This window comes from Equus przewalskii, chromosome 22 (genome assembly GCF_037783145.1).
Source record: "Equus przewalskii isolate Varuska chromosome 22, EquPr2, whole genome shotgun sequence".
NCBI lineage: Eukaryota > Metazoa > Chordata > Mammalia > Perissodactyla > Equidae > Equus > Equus przewalskii.
This window is the reverse complement of record NC_091852.1, coordinates 37,087,649-37,115,167: the sequence shown is the minus strand read 5'-3', so window position 1 is coordinate 37,115,167 and position 27,519 is coordinate 37,087,649. Positions and strand designations below refer to the sequence as shown.

Here is a 27,519-nt window from a genome sequence, read left to right as displayed (position 1 = left end):
CTCCCCAAAGCCCCCCAGTACATAGTTGTATATTCTAGTTGTGAGTGCCTCTGGTTGTGCTATGTGAGACACTGCCTCAGCATGGCCTGATGAGCGGTGCCATGTCCACACCCAGGATCACCCTTGGCCACCGTTGGCCACCGAAGCAGAGCGTGCAAAATTAACCACTCAGCCATCGGGCCAGCCCCTATACATATATTTTTTAAGAAAAAGCTGAAGTCCAGTTCCTACATCTGATGACCTGGGCAATATTTACCAACTGCTTAAGATGTACTCAAAGGCCTTTTGAACACATTTAAAAATGAAATAGATAAATAGCAGACTCTTGAGTTTCTGCCTAAATTTGAGTACTGATAAAGAATTATATATTCACTGAGAATCTTACTGTTAATAACACCATTTGTCATTGTGCTTTCTGAAGGAGTTTGAGGAATATCTATTAATCATTTACATAAGATACATTAGGGGCTGACTATTAATAAAATGGAAAAAACTCCATTACCACACTGGAAAAAAAAATACTGACATTAATATTACTGTTCCTATGAGTAATTCTAATCTACATGATAACAAAACGATGAGAATATTTTTGAATTATTTTTTATGATTCTCCAATAGCTTTTATGTTGACAGATCTTTTATGATTTGTATCACCAGAATTTACAAAGCCCATGAAAACTATACAAAAAACAATTTACAATAGCAATACAGAAATAAATCCATCTTGTCCTTAGGTTGCACCTTGGAATTATTTGGGCAAAATGCAAAGTGAAAGAAAGCAATTGCATTTCACCAGAATCTCCAAGTGCCATTTTACATTATAATAAAATGGTTTCTTGGCTTCTTGGAAAAGTTAGGTCCAGACAGCTTCATCATTCACAGAAAAATATTTCAAAAACCTTGGTTTCAATTCCAAGTCATGTCAGAGCAGATTAAGTTTTTCAGGTTGCCATTATGAGTGAAACCTCATCATTTTGTGTTTAATATGCTAAATTCTTGGTGCTAGGTTTTTTTTCCATCTCTGTGTAAAAGAAACTGTATAATAGTATTATAAGGAGAGTGAATATTTCCTAGCACTAGACAGGAAGAGACTTGTCACTTTTTAAAAAAATCTGTTTGCTACTTAAATGTTAGCTCTGTTGATTCAGGATGTCCACACAGAAGGCAATACAAATGTACAAATGTCTCAGATGGTGTTCCCTTTCAAAAAGAGATGCTTTTTCGCATACCTCTTTTTGACTTCTCTCTTGAAAAGAGAAAACATACAAGACAAGAACAGTTAGGAAAGTAGAGGTCCAAGGTGGCAGTGTAAGAAGACCCTGAACTCACTTTCTCCCATAGACACACCTAATCTTCACCTATAGAACAATTCCTTCTGAAGAAGAACTGAGGGCTCATCAAACAGCTCCTGCACAACAAACAACAGAGGGACCACATAGGGACAAGTAGGAGAGACAGAGACACAGTATGGATGGGAACCCCGCCCTTGACGCAGCCACCTGCATCAGGGAGCGATATCACTGGGGCATATCACTTATCTGAAGAAATGATGGCTGAAAACTGCCCTAACTTGGGAAGGGAAACAGACATCCAGGAAACACAGAGAATCTCAAACAGGATTAACCCAAAGAGACCCACACCAAGATATATTATAATTAAAACAGCAAAGAGAGAATCTTAAAAGCAGCCAGAGAAAAACAACAAGCCATATGCAAGGGTAGAATGGAGTAGCAGCATATATTTAAAGTGCTGAAAAGGAAAACACTGATAACCAAGAATATTCTACCCAGCAAGGATATCATTCAGAAATGAAGGACAGATAAAGAGTTACCCAGACAACAAAAACTAAAGGAGTTCATCTTCACTAAACTGGCCTTACAAGATATGTTAAAGGGTCTTCTTGAAGCAGAAAAGAAAAAGCCATAACTAGAAATAAGAAAATATGTGAAAGACAAAAATCTCACTGGTAAAGGCAAATATTTAATAAAGGCAGTGGATCAGCCACTTAAAAAACTAGAATAGGGGCCAGCCCCATGGCGTAGTGGTTGAAATTCAGCACACTCTGCTTCGGCAGCCCAGGTTCACAGGTTCAGATCTCAGTTGTAGATCTACACCACTCATCAAGCCATGCTGTGGAGGCATCCCACATACAAAATAGAGGAAGATTGGCAGAGATGTTAGCTCAGGGTGAATCTTCCTCAGGAAAAAAAGAAAAGCTAGAATAAAGGTTAAAATACAAAAGTAGTAAAATCAACTATAACTAGTTAAGGGATACACAGAATAAAAAAAATGTAAAATATGATGTCAAAAACAAAACATGGTGGGGAGTAAAATTGTAGTGCTTTTAGAATGCATTTGAACTTAATTGATTATCACCTTAAAATAGACTGCTAGATATATAGGTCAATATATATGAACCTCATGGTAATGACAAACCAAAAACCTTCAATAGATACATAAAAAATAAAGAGAAAGCAACCCAAACATAACACTAAAGAAAATCATCAAACCACAAGGGAAAAGACTAAGAGAAAAAGAAAGGAACAGAGAAGAACTACAAAAACAACCAGAAAACAATTAACAAAATGGCAATAAGTACATACCTGTCATTAATTACTCTAAATGTAAATGGACTAAATGCTCCAATCAAAAGACATAGGGTGGATGAATGGATAAAAATACAAGACCTATCTATATGCTGCCTACAAAAGACTCACCACAGATCTAAAGACAGACATAGTCTGAAAGTGAAAGGAAGGAAAAAGATACTCCATGCAAATGGAAATAAAAAGAAGACTGGGGTAGCAATACTCATATCAGACAAAATAGACTTTAAAACAAAGACTGTAACTAAAGAGATAGAAGGGCATTACGTAATGCTAAAGAGGTCAATCCAAGAAAAGGATATAACATTCATAAATATTTATGTACCCAACATAAGAGCACCTAAACATATAAGGCAAATATTAACAGACATAAAGGAAAAAATTGACAGTAGTATAATAACAGTAGGGGACTTTAATACTCCGCTTACATCAATGGATAGATCACCCAGACAGAAAGTCAATAAGGAAATATTGGCCTTAAGTGACATATTAGACCAGATGGACTTAATAGATATATATAGAACATTCTATCCAAAACCTCAGAATACCTATTCTTTTCAAGTGCACTTGGAACATTCCCCAGGATAGGCCACAAAATAAGTCTCAGTAAGTTTAGGAAGATTGAAATCATGTCAAGCGTCTTTTCTAACCACAATGATATGAAACTAGAAATCAATTATAAGAAGAAAACTGGAAGAAACACAAACACATGGAGACGAAACAACATGTATTAAACAACCAGTGGGTCAAAGGAAATCAAATAGGAAATCAAAAAACACCTTGAGACAAATGAAAATGGAAACACAACTTTCCAAAATCTATGAGATGAAGCAAAAGCAATTCTAAGAGGGAAGTTCATAGCAATACAGACCTCCATCAAGAAACAAGAAACATTGCAAACACAGGCATACCTCAGTGATATTGGAGGTTCAGTTCCAGATCACTACAATAAAGTGAATGTTGCAATAAAGTGAGTCACACAAATTTTTTAGTTTCCCAGTGCATATAAAAGCTTCATTTACACTATACTGTAGTCTATTAAGTGTGGAGTAGCATTATGTCTAAAAAAACAATGTACAGACCTTGATTAAAAAATACTTTATTGCTAAAAAATGCTAACCATTATCTGAGCCTTCAGTAAGTTGTAATCTTTTCACTGATGAAGGGTCTTTTAAAAAATGCAGTATCTGTGAAGCGCAAAAAGCAATGTACAATAAAATGGGGTATGCTTGTAAACAATCTAACCTTACACCTAAAGGAACTAGAAAAAGAACAAACAAAGCCCAAAGTTAGTAGAAGGAAGGAAATAGTAAAGATCAGAGCAGAAATAAATGAACTAGAGACTAAAAAAAACAGTAGAAAATATCAATGAAACTAACAGATGGTTCTTTGAAAAGATAAACAAAATTGACAAACCTTTAGCCAGACTCATCAAGGAAAAAAGAGAGGGCTCAAATAAATAAAATCAGAAATGAAAGAGGAGAAGTTATGGGGGCCAACCCGTGGCCTAGTGGTTAAGTTCAGCATGCTCCACTTTAGCAGCCTGGGTCAGTTTCTTGGCACAGACCTCACCACTTGTCAGTGGCCATACTGTGGCAGCAGTGACCCACATACAAAATAGAGGAAGATTGGCACAGGTATTAACTCAGGGCAAATCTTACTCAAGCAAAAAGATGAGAAGTTATAGCTGACACCACAGAAATACAAAGGATCATAAGATGATACTATGAAAATTATATGCCAACAAATTGGAAAACAGAAGAAATGGATAAATTCCTAGAAACGCACAACCTTCCAAGACTGAAGGGGCCCACTCTTAATGACCTCATTTAGCCTTACCTACTTCCTCAGAGGCCCCATCTCCAAACACGGCCACACTGTGGGTTAGGGCTCCAACATATAAATTTTGGAGGGGCACAAACATTCTGTCTATAACTGTCAGTAAGAACTCATCTTAGACTTGAGTAACTGAATTTTTCCAAATGTGGCTCTCTAGTTTTCCATCCTTGGAACTAACAGTTTTTCTTCTTCCAGACTCTCCTGTTTTCATTCCCTTTTCAAAGAGACAAGGCAAGTGGCAAATGAAGTTTTCCTTAGCCTTAGAGCCCTTAGCTGACCCATCCCAGAACTCTGAGTTTGCTTTCAAAACGAATCACAAAACACCTTGTTTGTCAAGTCCTGAACTATAGTTCTGGGGTCCCAAAAATTCATTTTCCCTTGGATCACTTAGAGATTTTGAGTACAGGTCTTTGGGTCTGTGAGACCAAAATGATCTGCAACCCAGTAGTGAATATTTTTATGGGTTGGTCTTTTCCATATTCCAATTTCAAGCATGGTGTTCTATTTCTGTAATAGGCATAATGAACACTGATATGTTGACCCCACTAATTGGCCAGTTGAGGAAAAAATAGAGATAACCACTTAATGTCCCTGAGCCAGCTGGTATTTATGGGTGGGAGTTTATAATAAATTTCCATTGCTTAAGTCACCCAATCTGTGGTGTCTTGAAATGTTTTTGTGTTCATTTGTTTGTTTTTTCAGGAAGCTCAGCCCTGAGCTAACATCTGCCAATCCTCCTCTTTTTGCTGAGGAAGACTGGCCCTGCGCTAACATCCATGCCCATCTTCCTCTACTTTATATGTGGGATGCCCCCTCAGGATGGCTTGATGAGCAGTGCCATGTCCACACCCGGGATCCCAACCAGTGAACCCCCGGCCGCCAAAGTGGAATGTGCGCACTTAACCGCTGCGCCACCGGGCCGGCCCCCAATCTGTGGTGTTTTGTTATGGCAGCCCAAGCAGACTCATACATTGACTGTATGGATATTTATCTTTTTTAAAATATCTAATTTTTAATAGATTTCCTTTATGATTTAAGTTTACCAAATGGAGAGCACTCTGGAATGTTTCTTGGGAGGTGCCTTCTACTTGCCAAATAGTTGTTGATTTCAGAGCCTTTCACTGTATTAAAGTGTGACTGTGCATTTTGGTAATTTTACCTTTGAGAGTTCCAACTCTGCTATTGTTTTTAGCTCTGCAAGAAACACAGAATCAAGGTGTCACAATATTATGAGTCTTGCCATCTGCTTGGAAGCTTTGTATTCTGATAGAAAGTCTACTTACAGCCTACTTACTGGGATAAGATAGCATTTTCTCCTTAGGGCTGTGGAATTTTCCCCTTTGTATTATTTACAAAGGCCTTCTATTTATTCGTTTAACCTAAGAGGGAAATAAATTAGATTGTTGACATCACTTCAGTCAGTGAAGGCTCAATAAATATTGGTGGATAGATAGAGGAACAAAATTATTGCAGTTTCCACTTTCACATCCAATAATTGAATATAGAATTTTATTGCTGGAAGTATCACAATTCAGTTAGTCAAATTTCTTTCCCCTGGATGTCTTTGAAGAAATTATTTTCTTGAACATTTATTAAAAATAATAACCAACATTTATTGAGTGTTTACTATGTGTCAAACAGCGTTCTAAGGGCCTTTCATGGGTTATCTCAATTAATTTTGTAACAGCAATAATGTTGAAAAATAACATTCTGGAGCGAGAGTGGATTCTTTCTCTATTAATCCCCTCTCCAACAGTCCCTTCATTGGGTAAGGCACTTTCAAGAGTTCTTCACTTCCTCGGAGCCTCCCACACATACACCGTACGAGCACACAGACCTTTTCACTAGTTCCCAAGGAAACCTAATTGGAAAAGTAAAACATGCCACTTTTGTCAAAGAGAGTATTTTTTTTAATGCTTCAATAATGAAAGAGGACAGAGGTAGGAGGAGAAGCAGATAGTCCCTGTTTAAAGACCATGCTGTTTTGTTGTGCATATTCTTCCCCTGAGGTTCTATTGGCCTTTGAACCCTGAATGCTAGAGTCTGGAAATAACCCACCTCGTATTGCAGTTCTTGCTAAAGTTAGACTCAAGGAAGTTTATTGTTGTGAAGGCCTTAATCCATCTTCAACAATGCCCCCTAGATAGTCATTTTAGAAGTGCCAGTGCAGACTATCGACAGTTATGGGAATCAGGGGTGACATCAAGCAATGAAATGCACATAAAAACTCAAGACTTCATTTTGGCCATTGGTGTACTTAGTTGTCACCTCCTCCTACGTCAAGCCTGGGCTAAATTTCTGTACTTTTTTTTAGACAGAGATGCTAAAGGACAAGCCTTTCTTCCTCACCTATATTCGAAGTCCTGACATTCATTGATGTCTTATCAGCACCCACATTTCATTTCTAAATTTGTGCCTGGGACCTTGGAGATATCAGCCAAGGAGGCAGAGGAGGAAGAGGGCATTGCAGTGGCCCCTCCTATGTATACAACCACAAATCTGCACTTCGTTTCCTTTTCAAAGCTGTCCTGGATGTTATAACAAAAATACCATAGACTGTGTGGTTTAAAAACCATGGAAATTTATTTCTCACAATTTTGGAGGCTGAGAAGCCAAGATCAAGTGTCTGGTGACAGCCCACTTCCTGGTTCTTATATGGCCATTTTTTCACTGTGGGCAGAAGGGGCAAGCTAGCTCTCTGGAGTCATTTTTATAAGGACACTAATCCCAATCACGAGGGCTCACCAGCATGACCTCATCACCTCCCAAAGACCCCACTTTTTAGTACTGTCACCTTGGGGGTTAGGATTTCAACATACAAATTTTGGGAGAACACAAATATTCAGCCCATAGCAGACTCAGAGAAAAGTAAAAGAATGCACCTAAAAATCAGATGCTTCTGATCAGCTTTTTCAAGGAATGTGGGCCATCCAAACCACCAGAAATTAGTTCTAGAATTAAGATAATCAAGCAAAAGAACGTCAATTACATGCCTAGTGTTTGCTGTAGCTAGAAGTTTTGTTTTAGTAGGTCAAATCTATTACAGAACAAAGATGGGGAGCCTGTGTTATTGCACATACTGCACGTTCACACCTATGTTTTAGGAGTGAGGAAGGGAGGCAGTGTGGTACGTGGGAAGAGCCTTGAGCTGGGAGTGACATGAGGGGTTACTCAGGCCCATCCTGGCACTATGATCTTCCTTAAGCAAATCATTTCATCTTAGGGTCCTCAAATGAGGGGTCTTAATGAATTAGGCCCCTTCCAGCTCTGAAATTCTGAGGCTCCTTCTCTTAGAGCCTAGAGCTCCTATTCTCAACTATTGCCCATGTCTAAGATGGCAGCTTATCTTTCGTGATCTGTCAGTATCCATATGACAAAATGAATGACAAGTTCTTGGACAAGAAGATAGTCCCACATTTATAACATTCTGGGGCACAAAGAAGCTCTGCCTCACAATGACATGGTTTTTAATGACTACTGGGGCCTAAAAGGCCATGAGGCGCAGCAGGACCAGAGGCCTTACAGATCGCCTGTAGTATGTGCTCTTTTGCTATTCCAGCATTTCCACTGACTTGCCTAAGGTCACACAGCTAGTCACAGAGATGAGATCAAGGGCAGAAGGCAAGAGGATTAACATTTATTGATCCCCTGGTCTCTACCAGACACTGGGCATCCTACAATGGCCTGAGAGTCACTATCCCCAGTCTATAGATGAATACCTCCCACATAGTCTAGATATTGCACATGTTTTATTAGCGCCTTTTTAAAAACTTTGTTGTGTGATCTTTTTAATATTTTTGATGCACCCACCCAACCTCACTTCTTAGGCTCAGTTTTTATGGATCTCTCTTCCCACTGTCAGACCCTCCAGGCCCTGTTGGTGGTTCCAAACACGCACCACACTCCTTGAGCTGTGCCTCATTTGGTCATTCATGTGGGCATCTATGTGGCTGAACAAGGTGAAGATATAAACTGATTTTTTTCCTGCAGATATAAATTATAGAGACAGTGGCAACAACAAATATGTTAAGGACCATTCTCTTTAAATAGAAGTTCAAATCACTTAAAGTCTTCACCTTCACCCAACTTGACCATGGCCCGGTATTTTAGAGTGAATGAACTACATTTTTACATGGATCTTTAAGCACTGGCCTTTTATTTTATCCAGCATCATGCCATACTGAAGGGCTCTCCAGTGGGAGAGGTGGCACTCCTCAGTTCTGAAGTGCGTGGTCCTTTTGTAGGGGAGAGAGAAGTAAGAACTTCACCTCCAGCCTAAACCCCCGCTGAGCTGAGATCTAGGCAGATCCAGGCGATCCTCTGGGATTGCTCCTTGTGAGCTGGAGATGAGATGTTATTACCGATCAATAAAACTGGACTTGAAGATGGCCTATTTTCAGATTTCTCCTGGGGTTTTTTTTATTCTCTGATAGAAGAGATTGCGTTAAAGTGGGCTCACCTTCGTACTGAAATCTTGCACAATGCCCTTCACAGACAAGAATAAGAAATTGAATTGCTTCCAAGAAATATTTTTCTGGCTGTAAAAGCAATCTCTGGACTGGCGAATCCAGCTCAGGCCCCTCCACTGAAGACCTGATGCTTATTCTGGGACAAACCATCCATAGCAAGCACAGGTGGAAACAATATAGGATGCACAATGTAAAGAAGCTGAACAAATTCCCATGAGACTAGGCCACAGACGGACAGGCCTCCCATCCACTAAATAAATAAGAATAAATTGATTGCTCCAGAGACCTCCCAATTGATACTAACCGATCCCTGGACCTGTTCTCTTCTATCTGTAGGAGTTCTGATGGCCAGACTTCCAGATCAAAACTTCAGTATTGACAAATGGATCCTAGAAGGTGGTTGTCCATTCGTCACAAGTTGTCACTTAGAATAACATTTCTCTCCCTCTCTCCTCTCTGTCTTTCTCTCCCTCTGATAAAGTTATCCCAAAAATTCTGTCAGAACACTGAGGAGTTTTATATTTAGGTCTGCCCCACCTTGTTTCACAAAGATTCAGGGCTGCTGACAAAAATACATCTGATGAAAAAGGATAAAATGAATAGTTTTGAGAAAAGTCAGCAAAGGATGGAAAGGAGTAAGATTGGAGTAAGGCGAGCACAGATTTCAGCACTGCGATTGCTGGATGGAGGTTATAGATTTGGCTCTGAACTCCCCAGTGCAAAGCAAAGAAAAAAATAGTATCATTTACCTGATTCACGGTATTTCTAAGATTTCTCTAAGTTTCTCAGAAGAAGCATGACTTTTCCTAGTGCTGAGATGTGAAAGATTTTTCTCCCTTGATTCCTCATAAAGAGGACACTGGATTAGTCAGGACAAGGTTTCACTGCGAGCAACCAAAAACCCAAACAACAGTGGCTTGAGTATGATAGAATTTTATGTCTCTCTCAAGTCGGCGTGGGCAGTCCAGGGCTGGAATGACTCTTGATGGGTGTCAGAACTCAGATCCCTTTGTATCGTTCCTCCACCATGTGGTCCAAGATAGCTGTTCAAGCTCTGGCCAGAATGTCCACATTCCAGCCAGCAGGAAGGAGGAAGGAGTGATGAAGGAAATACCCCCACCCTTAAAGATACATCCCAGAAGTTGCAGAGGATACTTCCAATTACATCCCAGTGGCCAGAACTTAACCACATGGCCCCAGCTCTCTTCAAGGGAGGCTGAAAATGGAGTCCTTAGTCCAGGCCTAGGTAGAAGTGGGTTTTCTATCGTTAAAGCAGAAGGCGGGTATATTGGTTTGCTAGGGCTGCTCTAACAAAATACCACAGACTGGGGGGCTTAAACAACAGAAATTTGTTTCCTTGTGGTTCTGGAGACTGGAAGTCCAAGATCAAGGTGTGGGCAAGGGTGTTTTTCTCTGAGGCCTCTCTCCTTGGCTTGCAGATGGCTGCCGTCTCGCTGTGTCCTCACACGTCCTTCCTCTCTGCACATACATCCCTGGCATCTCTCTGTGAGTCCTAATCTCCTCTTCTTATAAGGACACCAGTCATGTTGAGTTAGGGCCCTGTCTCCAAATACAGTCACATTCTGAGGTCCTGGGGGTTGGGGTTTCAACATAGGGATTTAGAGAGGATGCAGTTCAATCCATAACAGGCAGAATCGATACTGGAGAACGAGAAGCTCTTGTCACATATGCTGCCAGCATCCCTGTAACTGGATAAATAATAAATTCTTTGGAGCTGTTTGTTCTGCCCCCTCTTTTAAATCCACGTCTCCTTGGAACCAAGAGTTTTAGAACCTGGTGCAGCGCTTTCCACCTGAGGGCGTGCAGTGAATGCCTGCAGGTGATGGTGGTCACCACCCAAGGACTCACGGCTCGAGCGGAGAGTGGAAGCCAGGATTCCTGATTCTCCACCGTCGACTCTTCCCACCACGCTGGGCTGACTCCCTCAAAGTCTAACAACCAGCACATCACTATGTGGGAACTTAGAGTCGTGTGTTTTAGTCCCAGATTTTCCATATCGGAGATTACAAAGCCCTAAAACGGTCATTGCCAGCCCCAGTTTTGCACAATTCTAGGATTTCTTCAGAGATCCCACACGTATCAATCTATTTTAAACCCTTGTATCAAAAGTCATTTGAGTTTTTTCTGGGTCATTCTGCATTGTTTTGTTTTCTGTGGACACTCCACGGCAGTTTTAGGAAGTAAGGATAGCTGTTGGAAGGTCAAAGCCAGGATGCCACAACACCAGGAAAAGTTGGAACATCAGGGCCCTAACTTCAGCAGCCTCTCCTCAGAGCTGAGAGTAATGACCGTGCCAGCAGCCCCAGCTGGGGCAAAGGCACCACAGGCCCCAGACTTGGAACTGTATTTTTCCCCCACTTTTCTAAGCAGCTTGCAAGCTGTCGCCCGTTGAACCAGAGTGAGATTGCACTTGGCAAGAAGACAAGGAGGACTGCCCCTAAAATATGCTGACAGCCTTGCTCCCAGGACGCCTCTTGAATCCACCCAGGGTGCTAGGCTCCCGTGCTTCTCTATAGCAGGACTCATTGCCGAGAGGCTATGAAGTCCCTGTGGAGAGCACTGTTTGTATAGCCTGGGACACAGTTTCTTCTCCTTGTCCATTTCTGCCCTAGCAACAGCCACCTCAAATGCAGCTTTTGGAAGCCGTACAATAGAGCTAATTGTTTGCATTGGATGGTAGTGTGTTTAGAGCTTATGCATCTAAACAGACAATTATTTTCTGCTCTTTGCTAGTGGCACTGCCTGCCTGGTGACTTCGGCAGATGGAAAAAGGAGCTAATCCATAGGTTATAAGCAGAAGGGTTATTGATGAAATGTCACCATCTGTTGGTATCATTAAAATGATATGAGTCATAAAGAGTTGCTTTTGTTTTTTCTCAGAAAAAGGTTAGCTTAGAGTTTAGAGAGGAGTTGCTGGCCTGCAGACGGCATTGGGGGACCAGACTGGGGAGGGGAATGTCAACTCTGGAACCAGGGGCAAGCCTTGATGGACTCATCAGATCAGCTTGATGGTCTTCAAGGACGTGCTGGAATCCTCTGCCTGAATAAAACCACCTGCTCACATGAGACGGCGTACAGATTAGGAGCAATGCAGAGTCTCAACTCTCTCATGGTCTTCCCTGTTTCTGAGGCATCTACCAGGTGGGGAGAGGAAAGTGATTCATTTGGGTTAAACAAGAAAGATCATATCTGGGAGGGAACAGTTAAAATGCATCTGTCTCCTTAATCCTCATTGGGCCCATTACACAGAGATTATTCATGTACTCAGCTGACACCCTGGGAGACTGGCGAGCCCACTGGGGAGTGACACTCTCTACATCTGCTCCATCTCCCGGGAGGAGATGGAGGTGGCTCAGAAGAGGAACCAGGGACAGCATGCCCAAGTGTCCATCAGGGACAAGAGCCCTCAGGATGGAGTAAAGAAAGCAGTGGATGGGCACTCACAGATTGTATAGCAAAGGAAACATCTTATGGTTTTGTGGACTTTCTCTATTGACTTCCTGTTTCCAATTTCATTTTCCATTTCTGCTCTAATTTTTATTTTTCCTTCTGCTCACTTTGAATTTAATTTGCTCTTTTTTTTCTAGTTTCCTAAGGTGGAAACATAGATTATTGATTTTAGATCTTCTTTTCCAACATATTGCCTAGCAAAAGGATGGAGAGCATGAGACGTATATTTAATGAGGATCCAGATGACCAAAATAAACTGTGCCAACTTCCTAATTCTGCCTTCCTACCTAATCCTCTTAATTCTCTCATATTTGCTGTTTATACAATCTTTTACCCACTGCCAAGGACATACGCCCAAAGAGAAAGAACCTGTTATTACCAACCTTTTTCAGTGTGGCTTAAGATTCCCTTTTTATTATTGTTATTTTTATTTTTATTTAAACTCCTCAAGAGAGAGTGTGGGTGACTGTGAAAACCACTGCAGATCCCTTTGCCAGGACTAGGGTTTAAATAATAAATAAATAAACAACACTGCCACGAGTCGGACCTCACATGCAGCCCTGCCTCTAGCTTCGTCCTTTCCCCCTACGCCAGCTGGCCCAAGTCTGCCCCACCTGCCACCTCCGTAGGGAGAGAGGTGCTGGTGGGAGCCAGCGCTGCTGCTGGAAATAGTGCATGATGCTGGAAGCAAGAGCCACGGGGGCAGGAGCTTTATGAAGCCCATGCAGGTTATTTATATGGTCTCAAAAGGAAGCATCCTGGAAAAGGTCCTGTGGATATTTTTAGATCTGATGCTTTGGTCCTGCTGCTGCACTTTCGTTTTAAACAAGCAGGGAAGGGAGTGTTTGACGCTGTCTGCTGTGCTGTTTTGGAGGCTCAGAGGGCCCCTGTCACAGCTAATGGTCATCCTGACGGGCCCAGATCCGCCTTCTGTGTCTCCTAGCTCTGGGACTTCAGAAGCTGCTGACTTCAGTGGGCAGCAATTAAAACCCTGGCCGCTTGCTGCCAAGTCAGAGACTCTGAAGTTTACCCCCTGGCTCGGAGGCCCTGTGCAGTTGACACCCACAGGTTCAGTTTTGCTCTGCTTCCAGACTCTGCTTCTCTGAGAATGGGGCATATGTTTGCATAATAAGCCTTTGGCTGGAAGTAAAAGGGTTTAGAATTTAACAAGGTGATTAAGCAGGTTAAAAACACAACCACACAATAATCCATGAGCTTAGCTATTCCAGGGCCAGTGAAGGGAGTTGAGTATTGTTACTGAATTGTTTCTGTGGTTCCTCTCATTTGCCCACTCAAAATCAGTGCTCTAAAAAAAATGCTTTTATTAAAAATTTTTTTTTAATTAAAAAATAATTCTCCCCAAAGATTCTGAATCCTGTGGTTTTCTCCTCAAGGAGAAGGGAGAGAAGAAGGTGGGCACTGGATCTTGGGCTCTGCAGATATGGTTTCTCATAAAAAGTTCATGGATTGTAGCTGCGGTCCACTCCATTTGAACGAGCGGTTTATGAAAGTGAGAAGCTAGCCGGTGTTCAGGGAGAGAAGAGAAATTTCTTAAATTCTCATGGCTGGGCAATGTATTGTTGGTTCCTGGACTTCAGACTGTGACAGGTGAGGTTCTCTTACAAACCCAAAAGTTACATGGATGAAGCTGCTGAGATCACCCACGAAAACTCCTAATGAGCCCCGGAGCTTCCCTCCTTGCTTTGCAGCCAGTGGACATTATTGTCCTTTTTGTTTATTTTCTCTCTCTCTCTTCCCATAATAGACCACAGAGACAGGTGAAGATGAGGAGGACCAGCCTCTCAGCCTGACCTGGCCTTCCGACACCCGCAAACAAGTCACATTCCTGATTGTTTTCCCCATCGTGTTTCCTCTCTGGATTACCTTGCCTGACGTCCGCAAACCTGTGAGTCAAGCATTTTTGAAATCGGTTCCTTATTAAAGGCAAAGTATGTAACAGTATGCATAGTTTGCTTCTATTTGTCTTAAAAGGAAAAGAGGGGTGACATATATACATGTGTATGCTTATAAGTGCCTGAAATTTCTCTGGACAGATACACAATAACAGTGATTGTTCAGTCTATCAAATTTACGTAACAAACCACCCCAAAATTTAGAGATGTGAATCAACAATGATTTTATTCTGCTCATGGATTCTGTGGATCCGGAGTTTGAAAAGGGCATGTTGGGTATGGCTTGTTTCTGCTCCACAATGTCTGGGACCTCAGCCGGGAAGACCTGAATGACTGGGGGTGACTCACATGGCTGGGGCTGCAATTATCTGGAGGCTTCTTCACTGGTGTTTCTGGCACCTGGGCAGAGTTCATTGAAAGGCTGGGCTCAGCTGGGATTTTCTACTGGCGAATCTAAATGTAGCCTCTCCATGTGACTTGGGCTTCCTCACAGCATGGTGGCCTCAGGATAGTCTGGTGTCTTACATAAGAGATCAGGGCTCCAAGAGTGAGTGTTCCAGCAGCACAAGGCAGAAGCTGCATGGTCTTTGATGACCTAGTCTCAGAAGTCACACGGAATCCCTTCCACTGTACTCTACTGGTTAAAGCAGTCATGGTTCTATCTTGGGTAAAGGGGAGGAGACAGAAAGTTCACCTAGAATATATCAGGGTCATCTAGCATATGGCACTCTGGGTGGGAGGAGTGTCAAAGAATTTGCAATCATTTTATAAAACCACCACAGGGGTTGTCTCTGAGAAGGAGAGCTGAAGGCCTGAGGCAGGAGAGAGACTCACATTTTGTTGAATATTTGTCTCCATGGATTATTCATTCAACTCAAAAAATAAAGAAATTCATTCATGTAGTGTAAATGCCCACATGTCCGATCCCCTTCCTGTATCACTATCATTGCTATAATCAATATTAGAAGCTACCATTATTATGTACTGGGTGCTACAAACACAATACCATCGTACGAGGAGCAAAGTACCATCTGAACGTAGATCAGATCAAAAGAGCATCCCCTCCCAGTATTGTTGACCTGGGTTCTTGGGCCATTGCCCCAGTGGGTGAAAGAACTGATGAGAGAAGGAGAAATGGTTCTACCTTTTATTATGGTCCTACACACACATATTCATTCAACAAAAGTGTGTACCTACTGTGTATCAGACTCTACCGTAGGTATTTTCAATAAACTATATTGTAGAATCTTAGGGGGGAAAAAATATATATATATTCTATTATGTTATATTATACATACATAAAATATTATTATATTATAGCCATAAGTAGAAAGAAACCCAGGTACAAAGAAGTTAACTAACTCATGCCAGGTCACTTCCTAGAGAAGGTGGAAATCTGAAAACATCATTTCTAAAAGCATTTGGAATAGAATACTGTGGTAACATCCAGTATAAATTAGCATGTCTTCAAGAGCCCCCCTGAAAAGGACAGAAAAAAAATCCTCTCCCATTAGCCTGACCTATAAATAATCCAGCCTGGTGGAGAGCCATGTCTTGTCAAGGACTGGCCAGGAAAGGACCCCTTCATGTAAGGACTCCCAACGTTAGAAGTTCCCTAGTAAGGAGGCATGTAAAGGTGTGACTCACTTAAAGCAGTATTTAGGTTTCTCTACTCAGAGTGCAATTGCAGAGCATCTGCTCTGTGCAAAGGCCTGGCTTCCTGGAAACCCACAGCCAAATAGCTGGAATGTGTTCCGTTTTCTCTTGGCTCACATCACATTGACATTTCTAAGATGTGCGTGTTCACATGCACTTGCTCACTCGCTCTATTTCCGTTGCTCTGCTGTTTAGCCCAATGCTTTTGCTTGGCTTGGGAAGAAAATCAGGGAGACAGACAGACACGGTTTTCTAAGTCCCTTCAGCAGGCCTAGTGTGGTGTGGCCCAGAGTAGAGGGGGCTGATTGACTGATGAGAGGATGTCAGCCCACACTCCCTGAAGCAATCAGGAAAATGTGCAGGAATGGGAGGAAGATGCCAATAACTCAAGGCCCTGGGCACTCAGGGTTGGGTGGAACTCAGAGCGAGGGCTGGCAAAGTGCTCATCTTCTCTGTGATCTGAGCTGAAAGATGGAGGACGCTGTTAGAGAAGATCAAAGCTCTCAACCAGCAACTCCTGGACAACAAACAGGACTGCACCATGGCAATAGTTACCTGGATCGCAAAAGCTGCCCTGACTGATGCTATAATACCGAGGGGTATAAAGCAAACAAATGCACCAGACGTGATGCTCTCCTCTGCAATACTGTTGACTGGCTATTCACTGTGTGGAGCACCTTGAGAGCCAGCCCCTGCAGCCGGGTCTAAAGTAGCCACCGGGCTTTCCCCCATTGCACCCCCAAGTGACACCCCCTGGATGGACTCTGTCTTTTTCTGAGTATAGTGTTGCTGTCCCAAGCAGAAATGATACTCTCAGGTGGAACATTTGGTTGTTTTTAGATTTCCTCAGCAAATATTTATTGAACACCTATTATATGCCAAGTGTCAAGCTTGTGTCCTGAAACAGATATAAAGACACAGAAATCACAATTCCTATCTGTCAGGAGCTCTGAATGTAGTAGAGGAAACAAAGCATGCCCACACATAACTGCAGAGCAAGATGGCACAGCTGAATTAGTGAAAGGAGCCAGACTCGAACCCAAGCCTCCTGACTCCAGAGCATTTTCTTTAGACCACGTTCACTGCAGTGGTTTTTCCCACACAACTCAGGAGGTCTGCAACTTTGGGAAAGTCACTTCTCAACTCTGGACCTCATTTTTCCTCCTCTCTGAAATACAGGGTTGGAAGATCGATAGACTCCTTGCCAGCCATGACACTCTGTGATTAAGGAAAGCATAAAGAGATAACCTTCAATACGGTATTGCAAATTTAAGTTGGCCATACATCCAAGTTTGCCCAGGATAGGCCCAGTTTATTCTCAAAGCTTACTGGTTTGGAGGATGAATTATATGGTTGTCCTTTGCATATATGAAATGCCAAATGAAAGAAACCGTGTCGGTTGATACAAAAGCCAGTAAGTGGCTTCTTGATCGTGTGAGCACAGAAGAATTTTATTAGGTTTGATCTTGTATTGGTTATCTTTTGCTGTGTAACGCAACACCCCAAAACTTAGTGGCTTGAAACAACAAGCATTTTTTCAGCCCATAATTCTATGAATTGGCCATTTGGGCTGGGCTCAGCTGGACAGTTCTGCTGCTCACCTATATGGCTGGGGACCTGTTGGCATGGGGGCATCTCAGCTGGAACAGCTTGTCTCTGCTCCACACGGTCTCTTATCCATGAGCAGGCTAGCCTGAGCTTAGTCACACGAGGGCCAAGCTCCAAGAGCAGCAAGAATGGAAGCCACAAAGCCCTACGGGGATCTGGTTTGCAATCTTCCACCACATTCTATTGGTCAAAGCAAGTTAGAAGGCCAGCCCAGATTCAAAGGGTGGAGAAATAGACCTCACCCCTCAATGGGAGGAATTGCAGTGTTCTGGCCACTTTTGCAGTCTACCCCAGTCATGTACTATCACAAGGGCCTCTTGAAAAGATATCCAGGGAGAGGCGAGAGAGAGGAAAAATTATTAATTAATAGACAGTTGCTACTCCTTAGGGCCCGGTGGCAGCCCTGCCTCATCAATAGTTTTTGAATTACCCGTGGAGATCAACCTCCCAAACCTTGACAATAATTACAAGAAAAACATGATTTTTAAAAAGGTATACATCTAGTTTCGGAGTAAATAGTACTCCCACTTGCTTTTATTTCCACCTCATTTATATGCAAATTATATGACAGTGTTTGTTGGATGATGCATACTTCCAGCTCAGATAATTAATGTGGGCTTCACTTTTATAGTTTTCTTAAATTAATGGCTTTGTTTTAAAAGTAAAAGAACTAAAATGTAAACCTTAATGAGGAACATGTCTTTGATGAAAATTGAAAATAATCAAGGAAATAAAGATCCAAAAAGTTATTTTCTCTCATGGCCTAGGATGAGTGTTCTTACAAAACAGGATTACATCTAATGAGATATCAGAATGTGCCCCATTAGAGCTAGGAAGGTCCCTGAGAACTCAGCAAGGTTTTCGCAATTTATGTCATGCACTGATTCCTTCACCAAGTATTTATTGTGTCTACTATGTACCAAGCACACTTCTAGCAAGGAGGAAGTGATTGCAACTCAGAGAGGTTTAGCGACTTGTCCAAGCACGCCCAGGTAGTAAGAGGCAAGCCCAAGACTCTAGGTTAGGTCTCCAAAGTCATTCACCTCCCTGAGTTTCAGTTTCCTCATCTCTTAAAAAAATCAAAATGACGGCAGGCCCAGTGGCGCAGCGGTTAAGTTCACATGTTCCCCTTCTCTGCGGCCCAGGGTTCACAGGTTCGGATCCCGGGTGCGGACATGGCACTGCTTGTCAAAAAGCCATGCTGTGGTAGGTGTCCCATATATTAAGTGGAGGAAGATGGGCTTGGATGTTAGCTCAGGGCCAGTCTTCCTCAGCAAAAAGAGGAGGATTGGCAGTAGTTAGCTCAGGGCTAATCTTCCTCAAAAACAAAAAAAAATGAAAATGAGAATCGTATTGTCTAATAACAACTCCCATTATTATCGGAGCACCTAGGATGTGCCAGGCACTCTACTAGATACTTTATGTGCATGAAATCCTCAGAACAACTATATATTGTTATTCTCCCCATTTTACAGATGAAGAAACTGAGGCTTCAAGAGAGTAGATAATTTCTCACATCACACATTGGTCATTGGTGAGCAGGGATTTCAATACCGATCATGTTAATCCAGAGACAACCCTTTTCATCTTTAAATAGGATTGTTTGGGGGACCTTTATTAAATGTGTATGCCCCAGAGCCTTGCAAAGAGTGGGCGCTCAGTGAGTATTTTTTGGATTTAAATCAGTAAGGATATGGCCAATTTGTGCAACCAGCTAACGTCCAGCAACATTTTTCAAGCCCAGAAAATATCACTCTGATGTACTAAAAGCTTCTAATGAGAACATTAGCTGTCAATTATACAAGTAAACCGTTACATTGGGAACAAAATGGCCGGCACGTGGACCCAATTTGTTTTTTGCTAATTAGTATGAGGCCCATCCCAGCAGATGTTGGGATGTGCCACCGTTGCTAACCATAAAGCAACATGTCAGACCTTGGCTTCAAGGGCTATTTCCTTCCTTCCAATGAGACTGGTAACTAAATAACTGTACCGATGCTGCTGGATAGTGATGTCTGGAATGAGACCATAGAGTCCAAATAAGGGGAACAGTCCAGAAAAAATGAAAGAAGAAGGAATTACCTGGGCTGTGAGATCGAAAATGGTGAGGTAGTTTGAGAGTTGGGGAACACTTAACCAAACTGCTGACAGATGAAGAGTTGATGCTTCCAAAGCAGAAACAACATGGTAGGTTGGGTGAGGCAGATGGCCATACATGCTAGTCTATATTTCCCTGATGTTCTTTACATTTTTTGACATTCAGAGCACAGGCTAATATGATGATGATGATGATCATTGTGTCTATAGCTGGGTATATTTTGAGCATTATTGGCCCTGTTTTTCTTTAGGAAACAGTCATTATATCCTAGATATTAGGAACACATGCTGCATAGTTAGGCAGACCTAGATGTGAATTTCATCTCTAGTTCAACATCTCTGTCCTCTGGGTACAGAGTAGGTGCCCAGTCTTTACCTACCCTTAGTTTATGATGAAGACCTGAAAATTCACAAGAAGAAATTATTTTTAACCTTTTCTCTCATTGAGCCCCTAATACACCATTAGGTACATTTAGATGTCCACTAATTTCTAATTGACTGAGACTCAATTAAGATTCTAATTGATTAATTTCTCTTGATTACGACTCATGAGCCTCAAATTTTGAATTAGAATGGTCTTTACTAATGTGTTGATTGGAACTTAGTTCCTTTAAATCCTTTGTCTAATTCCTTGCTTTCTACCTTTTGACTGGGAGTGTTCTGTGGTTCAGGGATGATATTTTTCAGACGAGAAATATGTTCAAATGACTTGATTCTGACTTGTGACATTATATCAATGAATGGACCTGCAAAGGTACAAAAAATAAAATAATAATTACATACTTAGTAAATGAGCTAACCTGGAAAGTGAGCAATCTATGAAATGAGGACTCTCCCAGGATATCCAGCATATGTGCCATTCTGTAAAGTAGGGAGACATCACTCCATTCCCCTCACAGGATGCTCAGAATCAGTCTAACAGACTGGTTGCTGCTCAGTCACATGTGGCCCCATACGACAAGAGGTGCCCTTCCGTTCCCTGTGACAGAGCATGGCCATAGGAGATGAAACCCTCATCTCTCTTAGGATCCTGAAGCAGTAACTTGTGACCAGAGGAAAAGAATGGGGATTCCACTCAGCAAAATGCCTTGCCTGGGAAAACTTGATTCTCAGCACTGGCCATTCCACGGCTCAGGGAATCTAGTCTCCAGAATCCAGCTGAACGTCTAGCTTTAAAGGAATTTGCTTTCAGAAGTGAATGTCTCAATCTCCACTTTGAAAAATTGATTAGTTTTTTTTTCCATAACCCACTAAAGTGCTCAGGTCCCCAGAAGGGGTCTGAGTCTTTGGCCAAAATATTTTCCTTCTAAGAAAGGGAAGGGGTGGGAGGAAGCATTTGAGAATAAGATTATGGCTGCTCACTACAGCCTGCTGCCTCCCCCAGTTTAATTAAGCCCAGTGGTCTTCCACTGCTAACCCCAGCTAACAAATGGCCCCAAAAAAGCAGCAATCATTAAAAGAAAATGGTTATTGTGAAATTTAACAGAACTATGAGAATGATAATGAAAACATATATTGAAAACTTGAAATTAGCAAAGAGACCATAAGCCTGGTTGGGAGCGATAGAGACTGTGTTCATCATTATAGATATTCAAAAGATTACTGTGTACAAGTTTATCTTTTCCTTTTAATGAAGCTCTCAAAAGCCACAGCGAGAAGTGTTCTAGGTGACTGCCCAAGGTCAGCCCTTCAGACAATTGAGATAGTTTTCCTCCAAATCAACTCCAGGATTCATTTCTCTGGACGAAATTGGATGGCATTATCAAAGCAAAACATGAGATTGTTTCTCAAAGTGGAAAGCTTAGAAATAAAAAGTGTTTGGCAATAATAGGTGAGAGGCTCTCTGAGAACATTCTGCTATCTGAGCATGTTTTAAAGGATCCCGATTTTGCAAAAAAGGCATCAACAGAACACCACTACAGTCCAGTGCAAGCCTTCATTTCCCTGAAGTGGGGTCAGGTAAGAAGCACTGTATTTTGAACATCTAATTCTGACTGATATTCAAAGGAAACTTTAAAAGTGCTCACATTGTAAGCCTGCAGTTGCGCAAAATCCAGCGCTAGAGGCAGAATTGGACATAGTATAGTTAAGGGTGGAGAACAAGAGAGAAAACATTTCCAGGAGCATCTACACTGCCACCCCAGTGGAGAGCAGCGAGATGGGGCATCTCTGCCTGCGTTACTCCAATTAACATGGAGTTCATGGACTGGCCATCATCAGGGATCTATAGAAACCATGGCGATGGCTTCTTCTATGCGGCTTTTCCTGATAACTCATGGGACTTTAAGGTGAACCAATCTATTTTTGAAACTATTGGTCCTTCCTGTTTCTTGTTAAATGTAATTAATACCACAGGTTTTCTGGCATATGGAGTATTAGGATACATGGCTTGAAGCAACAGAAACTGATTCTGATGAACTTGAGCAGAAGGAAGAAAAGAGAGCAAGAGAGGGAGGGAGGATATGGAGTGCTTACGGGTTTGAAGGCTGAGAAACCAGGCCTTCAAAAGGGCAGGGGCAGAGGGCATCTGAACAGCCAGCAGCAGGAACAGACAGTTCTCTTCAAGTGACTTACATCTCAGGAACTACCTTTACGATGATTTGACTCCCAACCACTTTCATGTTCCCAAGAGAAAATCTTCCTGTCCCAGCTTGACCAGGGGCGGGTAAGGCCTTTTGATTGCTAATCCTACCACGGTCACAGGCAGCGTGGGAGGAGTAGCCACACTGGTGGCTTCAGCTTTGGGCTATCAGGTCCACCTCTGTTGATATCACTGACACTCTGGCCTCTTCCTGGTTCTCTTTCAGTCATCAAGGAAGTTTTTTCCCATCACATTCTTCGGCTCCATCACCTGGATTGCAGTATTCTCTTACTTGATGGTCTGGTGGGCACACCAGGTAAGATCTTGAAAGTGACACCATCTGCCTGGTTTTTCTCATGGTTGCCGAGCAGCTAATCAATGCGTTTGCTTTCTGAAACTATCACAACAGTATTGCGGCTGACAAGACAAGTTACGTATACCAGCACTAACGGAATTTACTCCACCTAACTTTCCCTTGTCTCCTGGCCTTTCCTTGTAGCATGGAATCAGATGGGCATAGCCCCGAACAGCCCTGTGGAGGAAGGCAAGCACTGCTTCTTGCCCTCTACAGCCAGAAACCAGGCCAACCCGGGCCTGGGAGGAATGTCAAGGTTCTGCCTGCCTCCATGGCATTTTCTTTCTCTTGGGCAGCCACTCACCTCATGTTCTCACCAGCCTTTCAAATGGGACTTAGGAAAACACCTGGAGACAAATGGTCTCTTCCTTGAGCAACAGTTTATAGAAATGATGATATATTTCACTTGTACCACATTTAACTTAATATCGATCATAATGCCCATCACAAGAATAAACTCTCAGGAATTGGTTGTTGTAACACATGAATGAAAGAATGAGGTGCAAAGATTTTACGTTCTCAAAGAGAATAGTGGTAACCGTTATTGGTTGAATGTGTACCACGTGCCAGGCAATTCACATCCCTTTGTGCTTGTAATCTTGACAATAATCCTGCACATAGGAACAAATCCAATGAGGGAGGGACTGTTGCTGTCCACAGTTCACAGATAAAGGAGCTAAGCTCAGAGCTAATAAGAAAATTGCCCATTATACCTCAATTTAAAAAAAAGAAAGAAAAAAGAAAATTGTCTAAGATCATCTAAGTAATAAACAGCAGAGCTGAGATTCTAACCCAGAACTCTGCAACTCCAAAATTCATGCTTTTAATCTCTATTATAAACTACATAAATTCCAAACTGCCCACTCATATCCTTTGTTTAATATAGTCTTAAAATTATTACACTTCTTAACATAAATAAAATATAACGATTTTAAATAAGGAAATACACGCCAAAAACTTATGTGAGTAGATGTCTCAAAAAGTGTTGCTGGAATAATTAGATTTCTGTATGCCAAAATAAATGAACTTAGACCTTTACCTCACAGCGTACTCAAAAATTAACTCAAAGTGGATCATAGTTCTAAGTGGAAGAGCTAAAACTATCAAATGTCTAGAAGAAAACATAAAAAATCTACATGACCATGGATTAGGCAAAGAGTTCTATGATATAACAGCAAAGCATGATCCATAAAAGAAAAAAATTAATTAGACTTCATCAAAATTAAAACTTTTGCTCTTCAAAACACCATTAAAAAAATGAAAAGATAAACCACAGACTGAGAGAAAATATTTGCAAGTCATCTATATCTGATAGAGTACTTGTATCCAGGGTATATAAAAAGTCCTTAAAGCTCTATAAGAGAAAGCAAGCATCTACAAGCATCTTATTGTTTAAGATGGACAACAGATTTGAATAGATGCTTCACCAAAGAAAACATGCAAATGGCTAATAAGCACCAGAAAAGATGTTCAACATCATTATTCATCAGATAAGTTCAAATCAAAACCACAATGAGATACCACTTCACACTCACTAGGATGGATATAATCAAAAAGACAGACAATAGCACGTGCTGGAGAGGATGTGCAGGATTTGGAACCCTTATCTATTGCCGGTAAGAATGTAAAATAAAGCAGCCACTTTGGAAAACAGTTTGGCAGATCCACAAAATGTTAAGCATAGAGTTATCACATGATCCAGTGATTCCACTACCTATATACTTAAGAGAAATTAAAACATCTACGAAAAAATGTATACACAAATGCTCACACAGCGCTATTCATAATTGCCAAAAAGTAGAAACAACTCAAATGTCCATCAACTGATGAGTGGATAAACAAAATGTGGTATATCCACACAATGAAATATTATTCCACAATAAAAAGAAACGAGGTACTGATATGAAATGTGAAAAATAGGCAAATCTATAGATACAGAACGTAGGTAATGGTTCCTTAGGATTGGGGAGTTTGGAGAGAAATGGGGAGTGACTGCTAATGGGGATGGAGTTTCGTCTTAGGATGATGAAAAAGTTCAATTTAAATTATAGTGATGGTTGCACAACTCTGTAAATACACTAAAAGCCATTGAATTAATACTTTAAATGGGTGAATTTTGTGGTATGTGAATTATATCTCAATAAAATTGTTTTAAAATAAACAAGAGGGACCTGCCTTGTGGCCGAGTGGTTAAGTTCTCGTGCTCTGCTTTAGCGGCCCAGGGTTTCGCGGGTTTGGATCCTGGGCATGGACATGGCACCGCTCATCAAGCCATGTTGAGGCGGCATCCCACATGCCACAACTAGAAGGACCCACAACTAAAAATACACAATTATGTACCAGGGGGCTTTGGGAGAAAAAGGAAAAATAAAATCTTTAAAAATAATAATAAATAAATAAAAATAAACATGAGATACCACTTCACATCCATGAGGACGGCTATAATGAAAACACACACGTGTTGATGAGGGTGTGGAGAAACAGGACTGATTACGTTTATCAGAACTCGCAGAACTATACACTTTTGGAAAGATGAATTTTACTTAATGTAAAATTATACTTTACTGTATGTAAATTACACCTTAATTTAAAAAAAGAAAGAATATATGGCATCACTAAAAAAATCCACTGGAAATGCCAGCTAATACAACCAGCATTATTCATACAAGTTACTTCATATCATTCCTATTATAGTTATTTTACTGACGTTTGACTTCAGATTTCTCTTCCTGGATATTTCCAAAAATTGTTGACCCCTTGAAGAAGTTCTGTTTGCCTCAAAGTCACTATTTTCCACATGCATTGAGACACATTTGCCACCAGCACCTGACAGAAATCATTGTAGAAGGCGGGCCGCTTCTCAGCCTCCAGATTTCCGGGCTAAAAGGACTGTTTGCCATTTATAACATATAAAGACTCTTCCTAATAATTATTTTTATTCTTTCAAGTACTGATACAGAAAAAAAGGTGGCAGGTTTTTTTCACTTGCTGGGATATTTTGTTTTCTAGATGGTTCTCTTTAGCCATCCTAGAAAACATCATACTACAGTCTTCCATCTTTTTCTTTCCTTTTTATTGATTATCTTAATTCCACAATCTTGTTTCCTTTTCATTCCCTTGCGGAAAATACAAACACAATGCCGGGAATAATAATAATTACAAAAAGGCCCAGAAATATAAAGTGCATAAAGAGAAGCCTTACTTTCCAATAATGGATGATAAATCTCTCTTTCTTCTCTCCTATAGAAATGGTTTTCTCTCAAAACATCCAGACAGCTGATCAAAATAGCAGGCTCTGTTCTAAGAAGCCCAGCTCTAGTTCTGTTATTTGTACTTTTGAACAATAAAAGCTGTAAAGATAACAGGTGCACCGTTTAGTGCTCTACTATCTTGTTGTGCACAGTTTTCCCAATAATAAATGCTATTTGATACAATTATTTAGCTATTGTTTGGCCAAAAATAAACACCTTCACATAAAATGCTTTATGCATATTTCCCCTAGTTTTTGTTATTTTTTTATTGTTTTTGTATCATGAATCTTTATCTTAGTAAATTTCTTGGGTGATGAAAACCTATGATTAAAATCTGTCCTGCATCTAATATGAGAACTTAATTCTAAGAGTCTGATACAAGTTGTGTCTCATTTAGTCAATACGGCATTTTTGCAGTTCCTGCTTAGACCAAAGCAAGGAAATGCATCGTGGAACAGCAGCCGCAGCACTGGAGCTGGATCCTGAGTGGCCCCATCATTTACATCTTTTAGAAAACAAGGGAATTCCCCCTAAAAGACTGCTGACGTCCTTTCTAGCTCTAAACTGCTCTGATGCTCCTCAATTTGGTCAGAGCACTGGCCCAGCCATGCACCCGTCATCTTGCCTCTGACTCACCAAAAGTCACCCTCAGTGAAATGCACTCAAAATGAGCTTATGAGACTAGTTCTCGTTCAGTGCAAGTGTTTCTAGAGCCACACACGTTCATCAGCGGTTTGATGTACAATGAAAATTCTTCATTATTCCCGTGATTTCCCACATTGTGGACTGACCCTACTAAACCAGCTTCTGTCCCCATTGCCGGAGCCCTGAGGGTGGCACTCTGATAGGTTGGAGAGGGAAAGGATTAATGTCTGAGTTATCAGAGCTGTATGGTTAGTGAACATTTATTTTATGCCTGACACTGTGCTATTTGCTTTATATGCATCGTCACACATCATCATCGCAACAACTCTGAGGGTGGATATTATTATCCCCGTTCTACAGATGAGAAAAACCAAGACTCAGGGAAGTTGGCTACCATGCACTAGGAGTGGCAGGCTAGGCTTTGCACCAGGGCTCTCTGTATCCCAAGCCAACACTCTTAACCACACCGCAATCCTGCCCCTCTTCAATTTCTGCATTTTTCTGTCTATATGTCATTCAAACTCCAAATATAAATGGTTTTCGAAATAGTCAATGCTTTAGAACTCCCCCTAAGAATTAAATTATTGAGAATGTATTACATAGATTGGACCTTATTGAGGGTGACAGACATTTAGTTAGCATCTTCACAGTCTTTGAAAATGTTTCACTCCAAATCTAACCAAAAAAATAAGTCATCAAGGATGCTATTTCATCAAGGAGAATCAGCAAAAACATGCTAGTAAAATCACCTAACTATGCAGATTGATTGATTCAGCAAATAGTATCGAGAGCCTATGATATCCCAGGCTGTGTTCTCTATACTAGGGAGACCATAGTCATTAAGGTGATGATCCTGCTCACATGCATCTTACTTTGTGATGAGGAGCAGTGAATGCACGTGCCACAAGGACGGAGTAAACTAGCTCAGCTTGCCAGGCTCTAGAGCAGCCATGACCATCAAAATAAAAATAGCTCCCAGCTATGCTTTTAAGCTAGTGGGAACCAAGCTTTTACTTATAAATCAAAAA

At 41.3% G+C, this 27,519-nt stretch overlaps 1 protein-coding gene across 5 annotated transcripts in view; it reads left to right on the top strand.

Annotated features, from left to right (window-relative positions):
• SLC24A2 (solute carrier family 24 member 2) overlaps positions 1-27,519 on the top strand; it is a 244,912-nt gene that overhangs the window by 202,535 nt on the left and 14,858 nt on the right. For all 5 annotated transcript variants that reach the window (XM_070589770.1, XM_070589771.1, XM_008525633.2 and 2 more), the window contains 2 exons: positions 14,151-14,291; positions 22,467-22,556. In XM_070589770.1, the coding sequence (XP_070445871.1) occupies positions 14,151-14,291; positions 22,467-22,556 (231 nt within the window). The remainder of the gene's footprint in view (positions 1-14,150; positions 14,292-22,466; positions 22,557-27,519) is intronic.